The 26,989-nt window shown below is 49.8% G+C and overlaps 1 protein-coding gene across 2 annotated transcripts in view; it reads left to right on the top strand.

The window, feature by feature from the left end:
- The window catches only part of VAV3 (vav guanine nucleotide exchange factor 3), a 229,582-nt gene that overhangs the window by 48,051 nt on the left and 154,542 nt on the right, over positions 1 to 26,989 (top strand). For both annotated transcript variants that reach the window (XM_075617032.1, XM_075617033.1), the window contains exons 8-16: positions 546 to 614; positions 6,946 to 7,049; positions 9,178 to 9,277; positions 10,629 to 10,724; positions 15,224 to 15,292; positions 16,675 to 16,761; positions 21,028 to 21,113; positions 21,457 to 21,589; positions 25,848 to 25,957. In XM_075617032.1, the coding sequence (XP_075473147.1) occupies positions 546 to 614; positions 6,946 to 7,049; positions 9,178 to 9,277; positions 10,629 to 10,724; positions 15,224 to 15,292; positions 16,675 to 16,761; positions 21,028 to 21,113; positions 21,457 to 21,589; positions 25,848 to 25,957 (854 nt within the window). The remainder of the gene's footprint in view (positions 1 to 545; positions 615 to 6,945; positions 7,050 to 9,177; positions 9,278 to 10,628; positions 10,725 to 15,223; positions 15,293 to 16,674; positions 16,762 to 21,027; positions 21,114 to 21,456; positions 21,590 to 25,847; positions 25,958 to 26,989) is intronic.

The raw sequence follows: 26,989 nt of genomic DNA, 5'->3' as shown, positions 1-26,989 counted from the left end.
CCCTATTACCCCATATAACCCCTCCCTATAACTCCTCCTATTACCCCATATAACCCCTCCCTATAACTTCTCCTATTACCCCATATAACCGCTCCCTATAACTCCTCCTATTACCCCATATAACTGCTCCCTATAACTCCTCCTATTACCCCATATAACCCCTCCCTATAACTCCTCCTATTACCCCATATAACCCCTCCCTATAACTCCTCCTATTACCCCATATAACCGCTCCCTATAACTCCTCCTATTACCCCATATAACCTGTCCCTATAACTCCTTTTAGTGACTCTCCCCAATCCCCAGCTGACGCCACAATAGGACGATACCCCTTGATACTGTGACGCTGAGAGACGCCGGGTAGTATTTAGTAACGAGAACATTTGATAAGATACAAAAGGAATTTGTAATGGTATAAGTAATGCACCTTTCCGCAGCGGACCCCCCCAGTTTGCCAGGTATTTCCTGTACTTCCGATGCCTGTTATGTTGCAGCGAGCCCCCCGGCTGTGTGATAACCCCATTGATCTGTTCTCTCCTCGGCAGTTCTTCATGGAGCCTTTGAAGAAGTTCCTACCATCGACTGACCTGGAGAGCGTGTTCATTAATATCCCTGTGAGTGATACAGCCCCCTCATCACAAACAGGACGTGTGCTATAGATATGATATTATTTGTATGAATGATAAACATTGTACTAAATATAAATAATACGTATTCAATTATAATAGTATTCCAATATCAAAGTAGTATACATATTGTATAATATAAATAGGAAATATATGAAATTGTATATAACAATAATAATATATATATATATATTATATTATACATATTATTTATAGAAAAAAATTGAGAGTAGGAGAGAAAAAACACCTTATTTAAACATAATTTATGACACGTAGCATACGCCCACCTAGGAGATCTGAAAGGTTATTAATTAAACACTAGTCTTTGTTTTTACCCCTCCCTGTAACGCCTTGCTGTTTCTTGTCCCCTCTTCCCCACCTTACTCTCTCTCCTCCACCACGCCCAGCTCCTCTTTACACTCTCTCCTCCCCTCTCTCTGCACTCCCTGCCTTACTGTGTCTGTTCCTCTCTGTGCACACTATACTCCCTCCTCTCCTACTCATCTCACCTGTCTCTCCCTCTCCTTGCTGTCTCTCTGTTTCCTCCTCCTACTAACCTTGCTGTCTCTCCCCCCCTCTCTTTGCACTCCCTCCTGCCCCATGTGCACACTGCTCTTCATTCCCTCCTCCTCGTCAACCATCTGTCTCCTCCTCCTCCTTGCTGTCTCTCTCTGTCTCCTCCTCGCTGTCCTGTCTCTCCTCCCCTCCTTGAGGAGGCATTCTGGTTGTTGCAGACACCCTCAACCATATCTCTCTCTCCCCCCTCTCTCTCCCCCCCCTCTCTCTCTCCCCCCCTCTCTCTCTCCCCCCTCTCTCCCCCCCCTCTCTCTCTCCCCCCTCTCTCCCCCCCCTCTCTCTATCTCCCCTCTGTGGGTGTTTTACCTGGTAGGCTATATATCTTGCATGTGACATAATGAGTTGCAGACATCCTTAGCCACTTTATTGTTGCTTAGCAACCTTGTAACAGAGTAACCTTTGTACGGAACTATACCTAAGCCGTACATATATATATATATATTAAAATAATAGTATAAATCATAAACATTTGATGAAACATATAATTCATAATCAATTATAATAATATTCAAATATAAATGGGTTATGTGCATATTTAGAATTTTATAAATCTGAAATATATAAAATAAAAACAAATATATATATATATATATTATTTATAATATTAAAAGTATACATTATTTTAAATATGGAATGTAATATGAAATATATAAAATAAAAACAATAATCAAATATATATATATATTAAATACATATTATTTTTAATATAAATAGTATACATTATTATAAATATGAAATTTAATATGCGATATATTTAATATATGATATATTTAATATGCGATATAACTAATAATAAAATGTATGTTAAATTATAAATATGTAGCATATAAGTAGTATATATTATTATAAATATTATATAGATTATAGCGTAAATATTATTTAGAATATAAACAAGATAAATATTATAAGCAGGGTGTAAACGTTTGTATCTGTGTATATCGGGCTCACCGCCCTACAGTACTAACTGTTCAAATGCAGATGTAATAGTCTTAAATAGGATAGGGCAGTCCCGATAACGGGAACAGGAATAAAGGGGGCGGTGGGGGGGGGGGGAAGGGGAGGCACTGCTGGAAGGTTGGGGGCACAGCTGGGACACTCTGGGGCATTGCTGGAATAACGATGTGTAGGACTATATTTGGAAGATGGCCCTATCAGGCTGCCCAGGAGTACCTTGTTGCAGGGGACTCTCTGGCCGACTGCCAGAGACCCCTGGATGAAAAAAATAAATCTTTAGAGGCTGCTGGCTGTATCTGGGTCTGAAGCTGCTGCACTGCTGCCGTCTGCTTCACCTGGGGACACAGCCTCTCGCAGGACGTCCATCCTGTAGCTGGGGAAGCTGCTGCACTGCTGCCGTCTGCTTCACCTGGGGACACAGCCTCTCGCAGGACGTCCATCCTGTATCTGGGTCTGAAGCTGCTGCACTGCTGCCGTCTGCTTCACCTGGGGACACAGCCTCTCGCAGGACGTCCATCCTGTAGCTGGGGAGCGTTGCCCCAGACTGGAGTTACTGGGCTCCTCAGGTACCGCAGGATCTGTTGGTCCCAAATGCAAGGGGACAGTGACAACCTCAGGGGGCAGGGGTACCTAAGGCTCCGCTGCCTGGGCAATTGCCCCACTTTGGCTCTCTGTGACTGGGGTCATAAGAGCATCCTCTCTGGGTAACTCCACCGGCACCTCTGCCTGTGGGTACCGGTGCCCTGGGCAGACCATATCAGGCTGCCTCAGAAGTACCAAAGCACAGGGGACCAATGGACCCACCGATTGCCCGGGACCCATGGATGAAGAAACAAATATTTGTGGACCGGTTGGTCCTCCTGCCTGATGGCTGTAGACTGCTGCCCGTCTGGAAGCTCCGTAGCTGTGTCGCTGGCAGGGGCTGCAGGGATCGCTGACTGTGTTTTTTCCTGGAGCTGCTGCTGGCTGCTTGAGTTCAGGGGGCAGCATCTCGCCGTTGTCCTCTCTCTATCTGGGGAATGTTGCCCCAGACTGGGGTTACTCGATCGGGGGCACTAGGAATTACAACGGGGTTCAACCCGTGTCTCTGACTGTGCTCACGCGGGCGCACAGTCTGTCACCAGCTGGGGACCTGGACCTCATTCCGGGGTATCAGGAACCCCTCACTCTGGGAGAGGGGGCAGTGCGTACCACAATATCCAGTGTTATTTGGGCAAACACTCTCCTCTGCTCTACCATCGTGGTTGGTAGCAGCATGACAAAGCAGGCTAACATCTCACCCAATGTGGTAAGAACGGTTCCAGGGACAACCATAGGAGGGTTGAGGTCCCCTCTAAGACACCCTTGATGGGCTCGCTCTTCGGGCTCATGGTCCCGCTGGTAGTGGCCACAACCACTACCTCAGGAGTGCATTCAGCCATACCGGCTTCGTGCTACTCCAAATCCTCGCACATGTCCTTCTGGGACCTGCCACGCGTCGGCAGCCCATAGTGCGCACACCGGGCAACCGCAATCTTCCTATCCCAGAGACAGTGACAGTCCTGTGGGTACTCCATATTCACCCTGTGGCACTAAACTAAGTGACAAGAACCAGTGTGATTCCTGATTTTGGAAAAACGTGTTTTCCGGCACTACTTGTTTTGAGAGCTTGCAATCTATACGCTCACTTTGTCCTATAATTCCCCACAGGAAGCTATAGTGCTAAGCCCTATGATCCCACCGCTGCCACCAGAAAAAAGCCTGTCACGGTAGACTAGGTATTTTAACACCATTTAGTTTTAAGGGCTCCGTCACAAGGCAAAACACAGCAGTGAAATAAAATGAGGTTTATTTGGATAAGACCTCGGAAACACATATAAATACAAAATACAGAGAATACACACACTTACTTTGTGTCTTGGGGTAAACTTGGCTTTCCTAGGTGCAAGGTGCCTGCTTCAGCAAAGGCTTACCTTTTTCACTCCACGTCACTGGGATAAACCCGGAACAGGTAACTTTACTCCTCAGAACCAGTCCTCAGCTTTGGCTAGGAGACCCTGGCACCGCAATGCCCCTGGAAAACCTCACCGGCGCTTCACTGGACTAGGCCCAAGACTATCTATAAGTCTGAAAAGACTGAAAGAGAGCGAGCTCTGATCTGCGGCAGCCCCTTTTAGAAACTACTCTGGCTTGTGTTTTAACATGGACAGAGCCTTTCGGCCACTCAGAGCGTGGGAACATGTCCCACCAGCCAATCAGAGCAGGGCTCATCTGGCTAATGATGTCAGAGGCAGGGGGCTTGTTGAGCCTGCTCAGGACACCCTGCAGGCGGGACATATGTTCTGGCCAATAGGAAAAGTGCCTATGATCGCCATCTTTTCCTTAGCCAGCCCATTGCCTCCCGTTGGGCAGGTGCCACTGAGTCTAGCAGACCAGAGCCCCCCCCCCCCCCCATAGGGGGTCTCTGTTCTCCAACCCAGTACTCCGCCCTGCCCCATCCACTTAACACCCCGACACCTCTCAACATCCCGTCTCCTCTTTTATCTACGGATTCTATGCAGACTAGCTGGCACCTTGAACATATGCCCAGGCTGTCTGCATAGAGCCTAATAGTAAACGCAAAACATGATAGAAAGTACACTTTATTAGAGAATATACTTTGGGGAATCGTATTCTTATAAGGGAAATAACTTGGGGATATTTGGGCTTGAAATCCAGGAGTCTGGGGGACACTGGGAAGCCCCGGTGTAATTCACCCCGTAACCCACAAATAGTGCCTGCACACCGGGGAGATTCAGGGGACCACTAGTAGCTGGGCCCCCCGAACTCCTGCAAACAAAAGAAATACATTTTCGCCCAAATATCCCACCTAAAAACTTACACTCCCAAAATATGGAGTTTCTATGACACAGGGACCCCCAAAAGCCGATGAACAGGTCAGGTTTTACTATACTTTACAAGGGACTTCCATAGCCCACAAACCCAATACAGGTTCTGGGTCACCATGGCACTAGCTGGGGTACCCCTTTTAACCCAGGGATTCCCTCAGCTACAAGGATACATGTTTTATCCCTGTGCCTCATTCTACTTTCTGGGCTGTGCTGAAGCAGGGTACCCTAGTGGTGAATCGCGCTTGCATTTTCAAGGGGAGATATTGCCGGGACAACGTGGCTTCATGTATCCGAGAATCAGGCATGATTCCCCGGTACATTTATGGGGGAACCGACAACTCCGGACCCCAACCTCCTAGGCATATTCTGTCAACGGTTCCTCAGCAAAACCCCACTTGAAACTCATCCCCTAGCAATCCGTGCCGGCTGGCGTGCCCGGAAAGGGGAAAACACACACATACTTTTATTACAGGTAACACATGGTGAAGATACAATGATCCTGGGCCCAAGAGCTAACTCTTTTGGACCCTTAAACACGGATCAGGGGTAACCAAAACGTGTTTAACCTTTATGTGAGAGGCTGGTTACCCCCTCCCGTCACAGGCGGCACTCGCATGGACTTCACCAAGCCGTGTTAAAGATGTTTTGAATCTGATCAGCGTTTCGGCGAACGCTCCTGAGAGTTCGTGGTGCAAATCCGTAACGCTAATCCACTTGAATAAATATTTCCCGCTGTTTCATTAAGTACACACGAGAGACGCGTTCTTCCGAGTATACACAGGTAGACGTAGGGTCATCGCCACAGGAACCGCGGCGGGAAAAGCTGCGGCTGCTTTTTACTTTAGTAATTAAGCCCCCAAGAGACACAACGCGGTCGTCGTAACGGCAGAACGGCTTTTGTGAGCCTACGGTACAGAGAGAGTCCCTAGTCTGCCCGGGGATAGAACAGCATGGCACATAGAACCAGACAAAGTTTTCGTGCCAGTCTGATGATGTCACTACCCTCCCTTGGGAGGGAGAAGCCAAAAGCAGCGAGAGAAGCAAAGGATTCTGGGAGAGGAGACAGCAGCCACAGTCTTCTTCGGGACGTTTTAGGAATACATAGGTGGTCGGGGTTGTACTTGACCACTATTTATACAGTATGACGGAATTAACAGAGGGTGGGTGGAATTGAACCTGTGGTATATTAGGAGTACTCTATCCTCTCCGGCAGTGGGGAAAGATTTAGCATCTGCTTGATCTCTCGGGTAGAGACCCTCGAAACTTTCACTTGAGGTCGCCAACCGAGTTGGCGTTTGCACGTGATTTGCCTAACATGGAGTCAATGTGTTTCCCCATTTCTTATCATACACCAATTTGGGTATTTACCTGAAATGATGAGACTCGCGTGACGTGGAGAATATAAATATGGCTGCTTGCTGCCGAGATTGCGCAGAGCGCTTACGATTTTGATATCATTGACCCATTAAGGCTTAGAAAAATGTTTTGCTGGGAATCGAATCTGAGGCAAAAAAACATTTGAAGGCATAATCCACCCCAACTAAATTCAATTAATTAAACGTGCCATTTTCAGCTCTGGCGCCTGCCTCGGTCCCCAGAAGCTAACTGGGGAAGTTACCAGTACAACGTCTTGGTTTTTAAAGGTGATTTAAATGGGTGTCCAATATTAAGCCCCAACCGATGATAATGCAGCTTCCTATCGGCTTCAGACTTGGCAGCCATTTTGTTTCCCCCATGGGTGTTTAATCACAGTAACTTCACTGATCAGTATCTCGGAAACAGAGGGGTCCTGAGAGCTCAAATAGTGGCTTTTGGATGAGGTGGAACCCATGTTCCACCCCTGTAAAAAAATAAAAAAAAGGGGGGGGTGGGTTATAAAGAACATGCATGGCTTCACGTGTCTCTGTTTCCTCCCGCAGGACCTGGTCAGCGTTCACAAGAACCTAATGCAGGAGATCAACGACTCCATCACCCATAAGAACAACCAAAACCTCTATGAAATCTTCCTCCTGTACAAGGAGAGGTAACGTCCTGAGCATCTTATGGGGACCGGACCCCTCTCCTCCCGGGGTGGAGCAAATGTGGGGTTTAAAAGATGACACGTTTGACAGCATCACTATGAGTGACTAGTAGGATAATCTGACGGTGCATTGACAGGGCAATCAGTATACAACATTTGCAGAGACGTGGGTAACGCCAAAAATACTTATTGGCCCAGAACTCCCAAATCTCGCTCATTTTATTCCTGGCATGTTGACCTCCGAAATGTCACTAAAGAGAAATGAAGATACAGGAATTGTTATTATATTATACAGTATGGACGGGCTACGGTATTAAAGTGTACTATATATATATATATTTTTTTTTTTCAATCCTTTATAAAAAAAGAACAAGGCAAAGACTTTAATATTTACATATTAACATTGTGCAGCGCACAGGGCCAGGTCTGCTAAGCGCAGTTAAATCCGGGCTCACAATGGAACGTTGCATTAAACGGGAGCGGGCGTGATTAGCATAGGGTTACCGTCACGTTATTGTAACATCGGGGGGTGTTATCTCCCTGTGCTAAGAATAGAGCCCCTCTATAGCGCCTCCTTATACACTGCGTCGTTTTGTGTTATGTATTTCATGGTTACAACCGTATGTTTGTCTGATTTTTGTCCTCCACATATTTTATATATTAATAACCAATAACGGTTCATTTTTAATCAATACACATTACATTTTGAATCGAGTGCTACAGTAGCCATAGAGGGCTCTTTTCTTTCCTTGGCAAGTTCTTTGGTACTACGTATATCTCCGCTCCTAGCACCTTTCACCCTATCATAGACGGTCGCAAGAGCTTCCCTTCTCCCATCCTCCCCCTATCCTAATTTTGCCATGTGGTGTTATCTCCCAGTAACGTGACGGTGAGTATGTCTTAGTGTTACTCCCGTCCCGACCCGGAAATAGGGGTTTATCTCACAGTGTGGGAGAGAGAGGGAAATAACGCTATGTTAGTTATATCACCTCACTGTGGGGTTACCCCCATCCAGATCCGGAAATAGGGGTTTATCTCACGGTGAGAGAGAGGGAAATAACGCTATGTTAGTTATATCACCTCACTGTGGGGTTACTCCCATCCAGACCCAGAAATATGGGTTTATCTCACAGTGTGGGAGAGAGAGGGAAATAACGCTATGTTAGTTATATCACCTCACTGTGGGGTTACCCCCATCCAGAGCCGGAAATAGGGGTTTATCTCACGGTGAGAGAGAGAGGAGAGGGAAATAATGCTATGTTAGTTATATCACCTCACTGTGGGGTTACCCCATCCAGACCCGGAAATAGGGGTTTATCTCACGGTGAGAGAGGAATAACGCTGTGTTAGTTATATCACCTCACTGTGGGGTTACCCCCATCCAGAGCCGGAAATAGGGGGTTTAACTCACGGTGAGAGAGAGAGGGAAATAATGCTATGTTAGTTATATCACCTCACTGTGGGGTTACCCCCATCCAGAGCCGGAAATAGGGGTTTATCTCACGGTGAGAGAGAGGGAAATAACGCTATGTTAGTTATATCACCTCACTGTGGGGTTACCCCCATCCAGAGCCGGAAATAGGGGTTTATCTCACGGTGAGAGAGAGAAATAACGCTATGTTAGTTATATCACCTCACTGTGGGGTTACCCCCATCCAGACCCGGAAATAGGGGTTTATCTCACGTGAGAGAGGGAAATAACGCTATGTTAGTTATATCACCTCACTGTGGGGTTACCCCCATCCACACCCTATAAAACCCTATGTCAGCGCCTGGATGTGAGTAACGCCACGTTTAGGTATGACCTAGCTAACATCACGCTAAGTCCCCACGTTAACCTTTAATGAGCTTTAGTGACTGTGCCACGTTATCATCACGCCTCATTTGCATATAATTTGCATGTCGTTATCACAAACGGCTGTTATAATTACCGCTGTGCTCTTTACGGGGAGAACGCGGCTTCACGTGACCTGATTGAGTTTTGAAGATACACGGTTAATGCTCGACAAGGCGTTAACTTGGGTCAGCATCTCATTAAGCCGTTACCGGACCCCTGCGGGTCTCGCCCCTGGACGCGCGCAGCAAAATAATCCGCCTGATACTCACGGATACTGTCTCCCCATTTCTTTAGGCTGTTAATATACGGCGACTATTGCAGCCAAGTGGAACTGGCCATATCGACCTTGGATAATATTTCCAAGGGCAGAGAAGACGTCAGATTAAAGTTGGAGGTATGTACAAAATAAAAACTGGCCTTCCGCAGGACGAGTCGACGAACGCTCGCGAACCATATTTGCTTTCGGGTTTCTTGACTCCGGGTCGGTTTAATTGGGAGTTTTTTTCCTGTTATTTCTTTAAACCAATTCTGCCGCCATATGTGAACCAGATGTGCAAAACCCTAAAATCCGGGCTCATAACGGGACGTGACCTAAACCAGGAGCGGGCGCGATGTTCCCCGAGGTTACCGTGTATCCTCACTGCTAATTATATGCAGACGCAGCGTCCGTTCTACATGTCATTAGCATGGGGTCACCGTCACGTTATTGTAGCATCATGTGGTGTTATCTCCCAGTAACGTGACGGTGAGTATGTCTTAGTGTTACTCCCGTCCCGAGCCGGAAATAGGGGTTTATCTCACGGTGAGAGAGAGGGAAATAACGCTATGTTAGTTATATCACATCACTGTGGGGTTACCCCCATCCAGAGCCGGAAATAGGGGTTTATCTCACGGTGAGAGAGAGGGAAATAACGCTATGTTAGTTATATCACCTCACTGTGGGGTTACCCCCATCCAGACCCGGAAATAGGGGTTTATCTCATGGTGAGAGAGAGGGAAATAACGCTATGTTAGTTATATCACCTCACTGTGGGGTTACCCTCATCCAGACCCAGAAATAGGGGTTTAACTCATGGTGAGAGAGAGGGAAATAACGCTATGTTAGTTATATCACCTCACTGTGGGGTTACCCCCATCCAGACCCAGAAATAGGGGTTTATCTCAAGGTGAGAGAGAGGGAAATAACACTATGTTAGTTATATCACCTCACTGTGGGGTTACCCCCATCCAGACCCAGAAATAGGGGTTTATCTCATGGTGAGAGAGAGGGAAATAACGCTATGTTAGTTATATCACCTCACTGTGGGGTTACCCCCACCCAGACCCTATAAAAACCCTATGTCAGCGCCTGGATGTGAGTAACGCCACGTTTAGGTATGACCTAACTAACGTCACGCTAAGTCCCACGTTAACCTTAGTGGTTATGATTACGACTCATTTGCATGTCATTATCACTAACGGCCGTTATAATTACCGCTATGCTCTTTACGGGGGAAAGCACGGCTTCACGTGACCTTATTGTCCTGTGACTATACGCGGTTAGTGTTATTGTGATGTAACGTAGCGTCGGGGATCTGGACCGGTCTCTCTAAAGAATCGAGGTGTATTTGCAATAATTACTAAATATATATATATTCACTTTTTTAAGTATCTTGGTAAATATGATAGTGGTGTCGTGAGCCGAAAATAAATATTACATCATCAAACTTAGGACTACGTTGTAACTTTTTTCTCTTTTGACCTAGGAATGTTCGAAACGCGCGAACAACGGAAAATTCACCTTGCGAGATCTTTTGGTCGTTCCCATGCAGAGAGTTCTGAAATACCACCTCCTACTCCAGGTAAAAGCTTTACCAGCGAGACAATTCAGTTATGCTGAGCATCCTGTGATTTCTATAGCAGGATTTATCCCACCTCCCCAGCAGTGCAAGATCTTTGCTACACTTTCCTGAGTGAGATCATTTGTTGCCAATGTTCCCGGCAGTTTGAGCTGCAAACTGTAACAATAGCTAATGTTACCTTAGTAATATAAGAATACATTGCAGCTGCTGAGTTACACAGACTGAAGCAGCCATTATGTTAGGCACACAATCAGGATTTTGACCGATTTATAACAGGATTGCCAGTTTAGGTAAGAATGCGGGGGTGGAGGAGGAGAAGAGCCGTGCGGGGGGGGGGGGGAAGAGCCGCGGGGGGGGGGGGGGGGAAGAGCCGTGCCGGGGGGGGGGGGGAGAAGAGCCGTGCGGGGGGGAAGAGCCGCGCGTGGGGTGGGAAGAGCCGCGCGTGGATGCGGGGGGGGGGGGGGAAAGAGCCGCGCGGGGGGGGGAAAGAGCCGCGCGGGGGGGGGGGGGGAAGAGCCACGGGGGGGGGAAGAGCCGCGTATAGATGCCTGGGTTGACCCCTCCCTTACCTTAGTGGTTACAACTTCCCCTCTCTCCAAAATCATGGATTGTCAGCTCTTCCGGGCAGGGTCTTTGTCAAGAAAGTGCAGCACTGCGTAGCACACAGTATATTGTAACTGTGACGCGCTTTGAGTCCCGCTGGGAGAAGTGCGCTATATGACATAAAATTATTATTATATATTAATAAAAAAAGTAACGCAGTAATAGAGACAGGTCCTTAACCTGCCTAACCCCACTGCAGCAAAGGGTTCTGGGTAATGACAAGCAAATAAGCGTGTCACGGTAGCTTATGACAGGCTGTAATTTACACCAAAAATATATAAATATATATATACCTGGGTTTGAACTGGGACGAGACTTAGATATGATAAAATATAATTTATTCCTTGATAAAGGTGAACACACAAAAATGTACAAATAACAGCAAAATATAGACACTTACTTAAAAGATGAAAATGATGAAAACAGTCCCATCTGGACTGGCAGTTTCATACAGCAATCAGCCCAAGACCTTGCATGGCATTTCTTCTCAGCAACCAAGATGGTATAGCACAACAGGCCTGATGACATGCAGGCATGAAGACAATGAACACATGAAGACAAAGGATATAGGGTGGACAGCAGTTTATAAACCTTTTGTCCCTCTATCCTTAATACTAAGTACCTGTGATTGGTTTGCAAATACCTCCAGCCAGTCACTAACGTGGGAAGACATTTTGATACATGCCCCTCTGCTAGTTGACACAGGCGCAGTAGAACTCTGGGGTCTCATTTCTGTAGCCCCACATATGTAAATGGAATGCCAGCCCGTCTACCCATTTGGATTTCTGGCAGGAAAACCTTTGTTGAAAGGTGTGAAATGGGACACTTGAAGACTGCTCTGGTTTGAGCCTTCTCAGCCCACAGGTAAACAGGGAGGGTGACAAAACCCTTTGAACAATACTTAAGTCCTAGACATTGGGTCGCCTCTAGGGCCATCTGCTATCCTGCTATGCAAAAGAATTTCCTCTGGGTCTTTGTCCATACCTTGGGACACAGTATTAAACATAAAACATAAACGTATTAAAATATCCGGTTCCGTTGGGTCTAGCAGGTCCAAACGTCCCAGTTCTCATTGCCAAAACTGGGGACACCATATGGTTCAAAAAGCGACTTGCTACGACCTTCGGAACCGGAGATACACAAATGCACATGAAATCATTTTTCACTTTAATACAAAAATCTCCGCTAAAAAGAAATCTCAGCTTTTCACTAAATCCCCATTGAAAACAACGGGCTCCGCCGCCATGGGTTTCAATGGAGCAACTCCGCCGTTGTAGTCAATGGGGTTTCCTGCCATAGACTTTCAATGCTGAACCGCCGCCATTGAAGTCTATGAGAAAATCCACAAATCTTTACATTCGTCCATACTCCGTCTTGTTGGTCTGAGGGGGCTGGAAATGGGCATGCATTAAAGCCGGAACCTTGGCTACATGTCACCCAAATCCCATCCCTCTGGGCATTCCAGAACCGGAGATATGGACTTACACATTTCAACATTTTACACTTAGTCATTTTTTCACCATGCGGTTTTTCTCCCATTGGAATCAATGGTAAAAGTCCCGAACTTTCAAGGGGGTCCATACTCCGTCGGGTTGGTCCAAGAGTGTCAAGGATGGTTCTGCAGTGATGCCGGAGCAGTGACTACAGATACCCCAAACCTTGATCCTCTAGTCCCTCCGGAACCGGAGATATGGATTCCTAAAATTCAGCATTTCACACTTAGTCATTTTTCTGAGCCGTTTCTGCCGCCGCCGGCAAAGCCTATGGCGCGACCCGCTCTATCTGGTTCGACCCTTATCGGGGGTCCAAGATTCGGGGACCCGGTTGTGGTCGAGTGGGGGGAAGCCTAGGAACTAGGGGCAAAAATAATTTTATTTCTAGGTGCCTTAGAACTGTTTATTCCCACGCCAATTGATGTTGAACTTGACTCAAGTGATTTTAGCTCTTTTAAAGGACATTGTATCCGCTTTGCGGTTTTGCGGTCTGGATGGCTGCCAACTTGTTCTTCGAAAGTTACCTCGAGGAATCTCCATTGAAGTCAATGGGCCCATTGACTTTCAATGGGAAACCGCCGCTCTCCCTCTCGGACGCCACCTGCTGGTCTTTACAGGAAACAGGACTAAAACAGCACAATTCTCTATTGAAATGCATTGAGCCCTAATGGCGGCCTATGGAAACCTGCAAAATGGTGCCTGAAAAGGCGGGAAAGTTACACAAAGGGCTATAATCACTATACCACTATTAACCCTTGTGCTCCCGGATGGATCCCTGTGTGTGATGCAGACACTGATTAACACTAAAACATGGGGGAACAGGGAATATACATTTTCAGGTTATGACAAGGGTTAAATCACACGTCTGGGCCTCAGCCCAGTTAACCCCTTGTCTCCCTGGTGATGTTAGAGGGTGGCCAATTGAGGTGTAACCCCTTTAATCCCGGGCCAAATCCTCTCCATCGTCACAAAGCGTTCATGTCCAAATAAGTAAACGGAGGGAAGGGAATAAACAGGTTAAAATGGGTACCCTGCATTGTACAGTGTGCAGGGGGAACAACGCCCTTAACACCCCTCCTGCCAGGGACCACCGAAACGCATTGCGGCATAAGTGAACGGGTTAATTCCAGTCTTCAGACAGATCGGAAGGCGGGGGAAAGGTCTACACAAATATACCTTTTCCTTTAACGTGTATATATATATGTATATTTTCTTGCAGTCCGTACATCACGCGCGTATCCTACAGGCAAGCCTTTAATTAGGGCGAAGAAAGATGGCTGCTCCGAGCCTGATTATACGGCGGGCAGATAAATGAATGGCTGAGTTTGGCACTGACCCGGCTGCTGATGCCAGAGAACGTGTCACTTTGAAAAACCGTCTCTGCTTCTCCCCCCCCCCCCCTCCCCACCCCCCCCTCCCCTCCCCACCCCCCCCTCCCCTCCTCTCTGCAGGGACTTCTGCATCAAATTAGACCTGTTTCAATATTTGCAGAGAAGTCTCAATAGTGCCAGCTTTTATTAACCCTTTCTCTGGCCTGCAACACACTGATCCATGTAACCCCTCCAAATTACCCCTTATAACCTCTCCCTATTACTCCTCCTATTACCCCATATAACCTCTCCCTATTACTCCTCCTATTACCCCATATAACCTCTCCCTATAACTCCCCCTATTACCCCATATAACCTCTCCCTATAACTCCCCCTATTACCCCTTATAACCTCTCCCTATTACTCCTCCTATTACCCCATATAACCTCTCCCTATAACTCCTCCTATTACCCCATATAACCGCTCCCTATAACTCCTCCTATTACCCCATATAACCTCTCCCTATAACTCCTCCTATTACCCCATATAACCTCTCCCTATAACTCCTCCTATTACCCCATATAACTGCTCCCTATAACTCCTCCTATTACCCCATATAACCTTTCCCTATAACTCCTCCTATTACCCTATATAACCTTTCCCTATAACTCCTCCTATTACCCCATATAACCGCTTCCTATAACTCCTCCTATTACCCCATATAACCCCTCCTTATAACTCCTCCTATTACCCCATATAACCTCTCCATATAACTCCTCCTATTACCCCATATAACCTTTCCCTATAACTCCTCCTATTCCCCCATATAACCCCTCCCTATAACTCCTCCTATTACCCCATATAACCCCTCCCTATAACTCCTCCTATTACCCCATATAACCTCTCCCTATAACTCCTCCTTTTTCTCAACGTCAATAATGCCACATGCGACACTTTTTGAAACGTATTTCTTGTGTTTCTGGAGAACAAAACACATGAAATAATTGTCATTGTTATGATGTCATCTTAACTAGTCTGGGGCATATTGTGACTTTATTATATTCATATATTCGTGTTTCTGTTTGTGCTTCAGGAGCTGGTTAAACACACTAACGAACCTGCAGAGAAAGCAAACCTGCGGCTAGCTCTAGATGCAATGAAGGTACTGAAGCTGAATATACTGTATATTATTATTTAAATAGTCCTGGGGTAATTCACTGGTTTTTAATTGTGTTTAATTCTGCAAGTTTTGTTTTTAAGACGCTGTGTGTTATGTGTTGGGAATGAGAATTGGCACAGAAAAAATAACGTTTTCTGTATCACCGGATAACCCTTTCCCTGCCCGAGAGGTGGGCAACTTATTAGGGCCAATAAGCGCTGTTAAATCCGGGCTAAAACGTGACCCAAAACAGGAGCGGGTGCGGTGTTCCCCGAGGTCACCGTGTCTCCTCACTGCTAATTATATGCAGACGCAGCGTCCGTTCTACATCTCATTAGCATGGGGTTACCATCACGTTATTGTAGCATCATGTGGTGTTATCTCCCAGTAACGTGACGGTGAGTATGTCTTAGTGTTACTCCCGTCCCGAGCCGGAAATAGGGGTTTATCTCACGGTGAGAGAGGGAAATAACGCTATGTTAGTTATATCACCTCACTGTGGGGTTACCCCCATCCAGACCCGGAAATAGGGGTTTAACTCACGGTGAGAGAGAGGGAAATAACGCTATGTTAGTTATATCACCTCACTGTGGGGTTACCCCCATCCAGACCCGGAAATAGGGGTTTATCTCACGGTGAGAGAGAGGGAAAATACGCTATGTTAGTTATATCACCTCACTGTGGGGTTACCCCCATCCTTACCCAGAAATAGGGGTTTATCTCACGGTGAGAGAGAGGGAAATAACGCTATGTTAGTTATATCACCTCACTGTGGGGTTCCCCCACCCAGACCCGGAAATAGGGGTTTTATCTCACGGTGAGAGAGAGGGAAATAACGCTATGTTAGTTATATCACCTCACTGTGGGGTTACCCCCATCCAGACCCGGAAATAGGGGTTTATCTCACGGTGAGAGAGAGGGAAATAACGCTATGTTAGTTATACCACCTCACTGTGGGGTTACCCCACCCAGACCCGGAAATAGGGGTTTATCTCACGGTGAGAGAGAGAGGGAAATAACGCTATGTTAGTTATATCACCTCACTGTGGGGTTACCCCCATCCAGACCCGGAAATAGGGGTTTATCTCACGGTGAGAGAGAGGGAAATAACGCTATGTTAGTTATATCACCTCACTGTGGGGTTACCCCCACCCAGACCCGGAAATAGGGGTTTATCTCACGGTGAGAGAGAGGGAAATAACGCTATGTTAGTTATATCACCTCACTGTGGGGTTACCCCCATCCAGACCCGGAAATAGTGGTTTATCTCACGGTGAGAGAGGGAAATAATGTTATATCACCCTTAATCTGCTACCTTGGTCTCCGAGAGATGTTATTCCCTGGCGCGTCCTGTTGGTAATAACCGCCCCTGTCTCTTGTTGCAGGATTTAGCGCAGTACGTAAACGAGGTGAAGAGGGATAAGGAGACGCTGCGGGAAATCGAGCAGTTCCAGATTTCCATCGAGAATCTGGTGGGTTTTCCTTGTCTTGAAGTGGGAGAAACAGATGTATTTCTACCGAATCAATACATACGTGTGTGTGTGGTGTGTGTGTGTGTGTGTGTGTGTGTGTGTGCGTGTGCGTGTGTATATATATATATATATATCCCGCTGGTACAACTTCCCCCGCTGCCGGCACATCTCTCTCCCCACATTGCTCTCTCCTGCCCCCTCCCCCTCTCTCTCCCTTCCACCTTTCTCTCTCGCTTCCCCTCTCTCCTTTCTCTCCCTTACCCTCTCTCTTTCTCTATCCCCCTTCTCTCCTTTCTCCCCCTCCCACTCTGTTTCCCCCCTCCCACTCTGCTTCCCCCCTCCCCACTCTGTTTCCCCCCTCCCACTCTGTTTCCCCCCCTCCCACTCTGTTTCCCCCCTCCCACTCTGTTTCCCCCCTCACTCCGTTTCCCCCCTCACTCCGTTTCCCCCCTCACTCCGTTTCCCCCCCTCACTCCGTTCCTCCCCTCACTTCGTTTTCTCCCCTCACTCCGTTTTCTCCCTCCTCGTTCACTCCATTTTCTCCCTCCTCACTCACTCTGTTTTCTCCCCTCCTCACTCACTCTGTTTTCTCCCTCCTCACTCACTCTGTTTTCTCCCTCCTCACTCACTCTGTTTTCTCCCTCCTCACTCACTCTGTTTTCTCCCTCCTCACTCACTCCGTTTTCTCCCTCCTCACTCACCCGTTTTCTCACCCCTCACTCACTCGTTTTCTCCCCCCTCACTCACCCGTTTTCTCCTCCCCACTCCGTTTTCTCCCCCCACTCCGTTTTCTCCCCCCCACTCCCGTTTTCTCCCCCCACTCCGTTTTCTCCCCCCACTCCGTTTTTCTCCCCCCCCACTCTGTTTTCTCCCCCCCACTCCGTTTTCTCTCCCCCACTCCATTTTCTCCCCCCCCACTCCGTTTTCTCCCCCCACTCCGTTTTTCTCCCCCCCACTCCGTTTTCTCCCCCACTGTGTTTTCTCCCCCCCACTGTGTTTTCTCCCCCCCCACTCTGTTTTCTCCCCCCCACTCTGTTTTCCCCCCCCCCACTCTGTTTTCTCCCCCCCACTTCCGTTTTCTCCCCCCCACTCACTCCATTTTCTCCCCCCCACTCACTCCGTTTCCCCTCCCCCACACTCCGTTTCCCCTCCCCCCACACTCCGTTTCCCCTCACTCACTCTATTTTCTCCTCCCCCACACTCCATTTCCCCTCACTCACTCCGTTCCCCCCTCCCACTCATGCCATTCCCCCTCCCACTCACTCCATTCCCCCTCACTCACTCTGTTTTCTCCCCCCCTCACTCACTCTGTTTTCTCCCCCCCTCACTCACTCCATTTTCTTTCCCCCACTCACTCTGTTTTCTCCCCCCCACTCACTCCGTTTTCTCCTCCCCCACACTCCGTTTCCTCTTACTCACTCCGTTCCCCCTCCCACTCACTCCGTTCCCTCCTCCCACTCACTCCGTTCCCCCCTCCACTCACTTTGTTCCCCCTCCCACTCACTCCGCTACCCCTCCCCACTCACTCCGTTCCCCCCTCACTCACTCTGTTTTCTCCCCCCCTACTCACTCTGTTTTCTCCCCCCACTCACTCTGTTTTCTCCCCCTTCACTCACTCAGTTTTCTTTCCCCCCTCACTCACTCCGTTCTTTCCCCCTCACTCACTCCGTTTTGTTTTTCCCCTCACTCACTCCGTTTTCTTCCCCCCCTCACTTCGTTTTCTTTCCCCCTCACTCTGTTTTCTTTCCCACCTCACTCCGTTTTCTTACCCCTCCACTCACTCCGTTTCCCCCCTCCAGTCACTCCATTTCCCCTTCCCACTCACTCTGTTTCCCCCTCCCACTCACTCTGTTTCCCCCTCCCACTCACTCTGTTTCCCCCTCCCACTCACTCTGTTTCCCCCTCCCACTCACTCTGTTTCCCCTCCCCACTCACTCGATTTCCCCCTCCCACTCACTCCGTTTCCCCCTCCCACTCACTCCGTTTTTCCCTCCCACTCACTCCATTTCCCACTCCCACTCACTCCATTTCCCACTCCCACTCACTCCGTTTCCCCCTCCCACTCACTCCGTTTCCCCCTCCCACTCACTCCGTTTCCCCCTCCCACATCCAACTCTGTTCCCCCCTCCCACTCACTCCGTTCCCCCTCCCACTCACTCCGTTTCCCCCTCCAGTCACTCCGTTTCCCCTTCCCACTCACTCTGTTTCCCCCTCCCACTCACTCTGTTTCCCCCTCCCACTCACTCCGTTGTGTGTGAGGGTGGGTGTGTGTGTGTGTGTGTGTGTGTGTGTGTGTGTGTGTGTGTGTGTGTGTGTGTGTGTGTGTGTGTGTGTGTGTGTGTGGTTTTGCCCGTCACTCTGCCTCAGGCCAATGAGAGGTGCGGGGGCGGGCAGGCAAGGACCAATGAGATTGCCGCTAGGGACGCAGACATACAGTGAACTCAGAAATATATAGTAGATGGTTTAATCATAACTATTGCTGTAACGTACAATATTGTTAGTGGCCAGGAGAGGGCAGTGTGACTGCATAAGAGTCTTGACCATTAAAAGGCGAGTTTTGTGCATTGAACGGCTGTTTTACCGTTAACCTGAGTTCGTTTAGTTTTACATCACTGTATTAGGATACATTGTATCATGTCTGAGCTGCTGACAATTTGTGACTGTAGCAGCGGTAATACAGTAGGTCTATTTTGATCTGGTTTTGCTGATTGGCCGGGAAAGCCGGACACTCAGTTGAACAGCAATTATACTTGGTTAGAACCAAGCAGAACAAAGAAAACCAGCCACACAAATGTAAATTAAACCAGCCACAAGTGCACTAAAAATGAAGGGTTAGTACTAAATAATCCAGCGTGGGGGATACCGAGCAGAGCCCCCCGCCTGACGCCCACTGGGAGGCAAACTCTGAAACCGTCCCAGTGGACTCGGCGTACGTGTACTCTGCCCGGATACGGGAGTGCGCCAGCGCCCGGAACATGGCCACGGTGTTTGTTGGGACCCCCCCTCCAAAACCTGCTTCCTGGTCTTATAAAGGGCTAGCTTAGCCAATGCCAGGAGTTATAGGAACAGTTATGGGAGGAGTTAGGGGAGGAGCTATACGGGCGGTTATAGGAGCAGTTAGGGGAGGAGCTATACGGGTGGTTATAGGAGCAGTTAGGGGAGGAGCTATACGGGCTGTTATAGGAGCAGTTAGGGGAGGAGCTATACGGGCGGTTATAGGAGCAGTTAGGGGAGGAGCTATACGGGCTGTTATAGGAGCAGTTAGGGGAGGAGCTATACGGGCGGTTATAGGAGCAGTTAGGGGAGGAGCTATACGGGCGGTTATAGGAGCAGTTAGGGGAGGAGCTATACGGGCGGTTATAGGAGCAGTTAGGTGAGGAGCTATACGGGTGGTTATAGGAGCAGTTAGGGGAGGAGTTATAGGGAGCGGTTATAGGAGCAGTTAGGGGAGGAGTTATAGGGAGCGGTTATAGGAGCAGTTAGGGGAGGAGTTATAGGGAGCGGTTATAGGAGCAGTTAGGGGAGGAGTTATAGGAGCAGTTAGGGGAGTAGTTATTGGTAGCAGTTAGGGGAGGAGTTATAGGGAGCGGTTATAGGAGCAGTTAGGGGAGCAGTTATAGGGAGCAGTTATGGGGAGGAGTTATGGGGAGGAGTTATGGGGAGCAGTTATGGGGAGGAGTTATGGGGAGAGGTTATAGGAACAGTTAGGGGAGGAGTTATGGGGAGAAGTTATAGGACCAGTTATGGGGAGGAGTTATGGGGGAGGAGTTATGGGGAGGAGTTATGGGGAGCGGTTGATAGGAGGAGTTAGGGGGAGGAGTTATGGGGAGGGGTTATGGGGAGGAGTTAGGGGGAGGGGGTTAGGGGGAGGAGTTATAGGAAGAGGTTATAGGAGCAGTTAGGGGAGGAGTTACAGAGTCGGTTATAGGAGCAGTTAGGGGAGGAGTTATAGGGAGTAGTTGATAGGAGCAGTTAGGGGAGGAGTTATAAGGAGCGGTTATAGGAGCAGGTAAGGGAGGCATTATGGGGAGGATATGGGAGCAGATATACTGTACAGACAGTTAATACTAAAAAGAAAAGTAATATGATGCACATATGTTAATGCAATGTATTCAATTCTGCATCTGCGAATAATGTTATTACTAGTATGGGTTCATCTGAGGTTTTCTTATCTCATAAACCTCTCTTACTACCGGTCAGCGTCAGATAATGCAGCATATAAATGTCCCAAACTTTCCACTGACACATTCCAATGTTTGTGACCAGAATCAGCCACTGTCATTATACGGCAGACCGAAGGTGGACGGAGAGATAAAGATCAGTACGCTGGACAAACGGACGCGGCAGGACAGGTACAAATATCATCTGCGTGACACTGACGGGGTTAAAGGGTCAGTCCCACCATAGGGGCAAAGTGACCTAATGACAGGGACATGTTTAATGGGTTAAAGGGTCAGTCCCACGTAGGGGCAAAGTGACCTAATGACAGGGACGTGTTTAATGGGTTAAAGGGTCAGTCCCACGTAGGGGCAAAGTGACCTAATGACAGGGACGTGTTTAATGGGTTAAAGGGTCAGTCCCACGTAGGGGCAAAGTGACCTAATGACAGGGACGTGTTTAATGGGTTAAAGGGTCAGTCCCACTGATATTTCCTCAGTTAAGGAGTCGTATTGATATTGAGATCCCCTTTCCCAGGTATATATTCCTGTTTGATCAAGCAGTCATTGTGTGCAAGAGGAGAGGGGACAATTATGACATGAAGGAAGTGATAGATCTCCAGAAATACAAAATAACAAACAGCCCAAGTACAGACAAGGAGAACAAGAAGGTAAAATGTGAGGGGGGGGGGTGGGGTGAGAGGAGGGAGAGGGGTGGGGTGAGAGGAGGGAGAGGGGTGTGTGAGGGGGGGGGGGAGAGGGGTGTGTGAGACAGATGAGGGAGAGGGGTGTGTGAGACAGAGGAGGGAGAGGGGTGTGTGAGACAGAGGAGGGAGAGGGGGGTGTGAGACAGAGGAGGGAGAGGGGTGTGTGAGACAGAGGAGGGAGAGGGGTGTGTGAGACAGAGGAGGGAGAGGGGTGTGTGAGACAGAGGAGGGAGAGGGGGGTGTGAGACAGAGGAGGGAGAGGGGTGTGTGAGACAGAGGAGGGAGAGGGGTGTGTGAGACAGAGGAGGGAGAGGGGTGTGTGAGACAGGAGGGAGAGGGGTGTGTGAGACAGGAGGGAGATGGGTGTGTGAGACAGAGGAGGGAGAGGGGGATGTGAGACAGAGGAGGGAGATGGGGGTGTGAGACAGAGGAGGGAGAGGGGGGTGTGAGACAGGAGGGAGAGGGGGGTGTGAGACAGGAGGGAGAGGGGTGTGTGAGACAGAGGAGGGAGAGGGGGGTGTGAGACAGAGGAGGGAGAGGGGTGTGTGAGACAGAGGAGGGAGAGGGGGGTGTGAGACAGAGGAGGGAGAGGGGTGTGTGAGACAGAGGAGGGAGAGGGGGGGGTGAGACAGTGGAGGGAGAGGGGGGTGTGAGACAGAGGAGGGAGAGGGGGGTGTGAGACAGAGGAGGGAGAGTGGTGTGTGAGACAGAGGAGGGAGAGGGGGGTGTGAGACAGAGGAGGGAGAGGGGTGTGTGAGACAGAGGAGGGAGAGGGGGGTGTGAGACAGAGGAGGGAGAGGGGGTGTGAGACAGAGGAGGGAGAGGGGGGTGTGAGACAGTGGAGGGAGAGGGGTGTGTGAGACAGAGGAGGGAGAGGGGGTGTGAGACAGAGGAGGGAGAGGGGTGTGTGAGACAGAGGAGGGAGAGGGGGGTGTGAGACAGAGGAGGGAGAGGGGTGTGTGAGACAGAGGAGGGAGAGGGGTGTGTGAGACAGAGGAGGGAGAGGGGTGTGTGAGACAGAGGAGGGAGAGGGGGGTGTGAGACAGAGGAGGGAGAGGGGTGTGTGAGACAGAGGAGGGAGAGGGGTGTGTGAGACAGAGGAGGGAGAGGGGTGTGTGAGACAGAGGAGGGAGAGGGGTGTGTGAGACAGAGGAGGGAGAGGGGTGTGTGAGACAGAGGAGGGAGAGGCGTGTGTGAGACAGAGGAGGGAGAGGGGTGTGTGAGACAGAGGAGGGAGAGGAGTGTGTGAGACAGAGGAGGGAGAGGAGTGTGTGAGACAGGAGGGAGAGGGGTGTGTGAGACAGGAGGGAGAGGGGTGTGTGAGACAGGAGGGAGGGGGGTGTGTGAGACAGAGGAGGGAGAGGGGTGTGTGAGACAGAGGAGGGAGAGGGGTGTGTGAGACAGAGGAGGGATAGGGTGTGTGAGACAGGAGGGAGAGGGGTGTGTGAGACAGAGGAGGGAGAGGGGTGTGTGAGACAGAGGGAGAGGGGTGTGTGAGACAGAGGAGGGAGAGGGGTGTGTGAGACAGAGGAGGGAGAGGGGTGTGTGAGACAGAGGAGGGAGAGGGGTGTGTGAGACAGAGGAGGGAGAGGGGTGTGTGAGACAGAGGAGGGAGAGGGGTGTGTGAGACAGAGGAGGGAGAGGGGTGTGTGAGACAGAGGAGGGAGAGGGGTGTGTGAGACAGAGGAGGGAGAGGGGTGTGTGAGACAGAGGAGGGAGAGGGGTGTGTGAGACAGAGGAGGGAGAGGGGTGTGTGAGACAGGAGGGAGAGGGGTGTGTGAGACAGGAGGGAGAGGGGTGTGCGAGACAGAGGAGGGAGAGGGGTGTGCGAGACAGAGGAGGGAGAGGGGTGTGCGAGACAGAGGAGGGAGAGGGGTGTGCGAGACAGAGGAGGGAGAGGGGTGTGCGAGACAGAGGAGGGAGAGGGGTGTGCGAGACAGAGGAGGGAGAGAGGTGTGTGAGACAGGAGGGAGAGGGGTGTGTGAGACAGGAGGGAGAGGGGTGTGTGAGACAGAGGAGGGATGGGGGTGTGAGACAGAGGAGGGATGGGGGGTGTGAGACAGAGGAAGGATGGGGAGTGTGAGACAGAGGAGGGAGAGGGGTGTGTGAGACAGAGGAGGGAGAGGGGGGTGAGAGAGAGAGGGGGGTGAGACAGAGAGGAGCGAGAGGGGGGGGTGAGACAGAGCGATAGGGGTGTGTGAAACAGAGGAAGGATGGGGGGTGTGAGACAGAGGAGGGAGAAAGGTGTGAGAGAGATAAAGGAGGAATAGGGGTGTATGAGAGAATGGAGGGAGTGGGGTGGTGTGTGAGAGAGAAGGGAAAGGGGGTGAGAGAAAGGAGGGCGAGGGGATGAGAGAGAGAGAAGGAAGACAGGGTGAGAGAGAAGGTAGAGGGGGGTGAGAGGAAGGAGGGGGAGGGGGTGAGAGAGAAAGGAGGGAGAGGGGGGTGTGAGAGAGGAGAGAGAGGAGGGGATGTGAGAGAGGAGGGGATGTGAGAGAGGAGGGGATGTGAGAGAGGAGGGGATGTGAGAGAGGAGGGGATGTGAGAGAGGAGGGGATGTGAGAGAGGAGGGGATGTGAGAGAGGAGGGGATGTGAGAGAGAGAGGAGGGGGGTGTGAGAGAGGAGCAGGGTGTGTGTGAGAGGAGGGTGTGTGAGAGAGGAGGGGTGTGTGAGAGAGGAGGGGTGTGTGAGAGAGGAGGGGTGTGTGAGAGAGGAGGGGTGTGTGAGAGAGGAGGGGTGTGTGAGAGAGGAGGGGTGTGTGAGAGAGGAGGGGTGTGTGAGAGAGGAGGGGGGTGTGAGAGAGGAGGGGGGTGTGAGAGAGAAAGGAGGGAGGGGGATGTGAGAGAGAAAGGAGGGAGAGGGATGTGAGAGAGAAAGGAGGGAGAGGGATGTGAGAGAGAAAGGAGGGAGGGGGGTGTGAGAGAGAAAGGAGGGAGGGGGATGTGAGAGAGAAAGGAGGGGGGTGTGAGAGAGAAAGGAGGGGGATGTGAGAGAGAAAGGAGGGGGATGTGAGAGAGAAAGGAGGGGGATGTGAGAGAGAAAGGAGGGGGATGTGAGAGAGAAAGGAGGGGGATGTGAGAGAGAAAGGAGGGGGATGTGAGAGAGAAAGGAGGGGGATGTGAGAGAGAAAGGAGGGAGAGGGATGTGAGAGAGAAAGGAGGGGGATGTGAGAGAGAAAGGAGGGAGAGGGATGTGAGAGAGAAAGGAGGGGGATGTGAGAGAGAAAGGAGGGAGGGGGATGTGAGAGAGAAAGGAGGGAAGGGGATGTGAGAGAGAAAGGAGGGAGAGGGGATGTTAGAGAGGAGGGAGAGGGGTGTGAGAGAGAAAGGAGGGCAGGGGGGTGTTAGAGAAAGGAGGGAGAGGGGGATGTGAGAGAGAAAGGGGGGAGAGGGGGATGTGAGAGAGAAAGGAGGGAGAGGGATGTGAGAGAGAAAGAAGGGGATGTGAGAGAGAAAGGAGGGAGAGGGATGTGAGAGGGAGAGGAGGGTGAGAGAGGGGGATGTGAGTGAGAAAGGAGGGAGGTTGAGAGAGAAAGGAGGGAGGGGGATGTGAGAGAGAAAGGAGGGAGGGGTGTGTGAGGGAGAGGAGGGTGAGAGGGGGATGTGAGAGAAAGGAGGGTGAGGGGGTGTGTGAGGGAGAGGAGGGGGATGTGAGAGAGAAAGGAGGGAGAGTTGGGTGTGTGAGGGAGAGTAGGGGTGAGAGAGAAAGGAGGGAGAGTGGGGTGTGTGAGAGAAAGGAGGGAGAGTGGGGTGTGTGAGGGAGAGGAGGGTGAGAGAGGGGGATGTGAGAGAAAGGAGGGTGAGGGGGTGTGTGAGGGAGAGGAGGGAGAGGAGGGGAATGTGAGAGAGAAAGGAGGGAGAGTGGGGGGTGTGAGGGAGAGTAGGGGTGAGAGAGAAAGGAGGGAGAGTGGGGTGTGTGAGGGAGAGTAGGGGTGAGAGAGAAAGGAGGGAGAGTGGGGTGTGTGAGGGAGAGTAGGGGTGAGAGAGAAAGGAGGGAGAGTGGGGTGTGTGAGGGAGAGTAGGGGTGAGAGAGAAAGGAGGGAGAGTGGGGTGTGTGAGAGAAAGGAAGGTGAGGAGATGTGAGAGAGGAGTTTCCGTGCAGTATACACAGCGCTGCACATATAGTGTAGATACACTGAGGGCTGTTTGTCTCTATTCCTGTATTTGTAACTAGATAGAGCAGTATATATAGATGTATATATGTGCTGTGTTCCCTTTGCAGTGGACGTATGGATTCTATCTGACACATATCCAGGGGCAAAAAGGCTTTGAATTCTACAGTAAAACTAAAGACTTAAAGAAGAAATTGCTGGAACAGTTTGAAATGGCTCTGTGAGTACACACCTGTGTGTGTGTCTGTGAGTACACACCTGTGTGTGTGTCTGTGAGTACACATCTGTGTGTGTGTCTGTGAGTACACACGTGTTTCTGTTTGTGAATTCACACCTGTGTGTGTGTGCCTGTGAGTACACACCTGTGTGTGTGTCTGTGAGTACACACCTGTGTGTGTGTCTGTGAGTACACACGTGTTTGTGTTTGTGAATTCACACCTGTGTGTGCGTGCCTGTGAGTACACACCTGTGTGTGTGCCTGTGAGTACACACCTGTGTGTGTGCCTGTGAGTACACACCTGTGTGTGTGCCTGTGAGTACACACCTGTGTGTGGGCCTGTGAGTACACACCTGTGTGTGTGCCTGTGAGTACACACCTGTGTGTGTGCCTGTGAGTACACACCTGTGTGTGTGTCTGTGAGTACACACCTGTGTGTGTGTCTGTGAGATCACACCTGTGTGTGTGTCTGTGAGTATACACACGTGTTTGTGTCTGTGAGTACACACCCGTGTGTGTGTCTGTGAGTACACACCTGTGTGTGTGTCTGTGAGTACACACCTGTGTGTGTGTCTGTGAGTACACACCTGTGTGTGTGTCTGTGAGTACACACCTGTGTTTGTGTCTGTGAGGACACACTTGTGTGTGTCTGTGAGGACACACTTGTGTGTGTGTGTGTGTGTGTGTCTGTTAGTACACAACTGTTTGTGTGAGTGAGTACATCTTATCCCCCCTGTGAGTGTGGGCGCATGTGTGAAAAAGAAAGTACACCCTCTTTGAATTCTATGGTTTTACATATTAGGGCATAATAACAATCATCTGTTCCTTAGCAGGTCTTAAAATGAGATAAATACAACCTCAGATGAACAACAACACATGACATATTACACCGTGTGTGTGTGTGTGTGTGTGTGTGTGTGTGTATGTGTGTGAGACATATTACACCGTGTCATGATTTATTTAACAAAAATAACGCCAAAATGGAGAAGCCATGTGTGAAAAACTAAGTACACCTTATGATTCAATAGTTTGTAG

This window comes from Ascaphus truei, chromosome 10, assembly GCF_040206685.1.
Source record: "Ascaphus truei isolate aAscTru1 chromosome 10, aAscTru1.hap1, whole genome shotgun sequence".
Lineage (NCBI taxonomy): Eukaryota > Metazoa > Chordata > Amphibia > Anura > Ascaphidae > Ascaphus > Ascaphus truei.
Note: the sequence above shows the minus strand (reverse complement) of the source record. Positions and strands in the feature narration are given on the sequence as shown.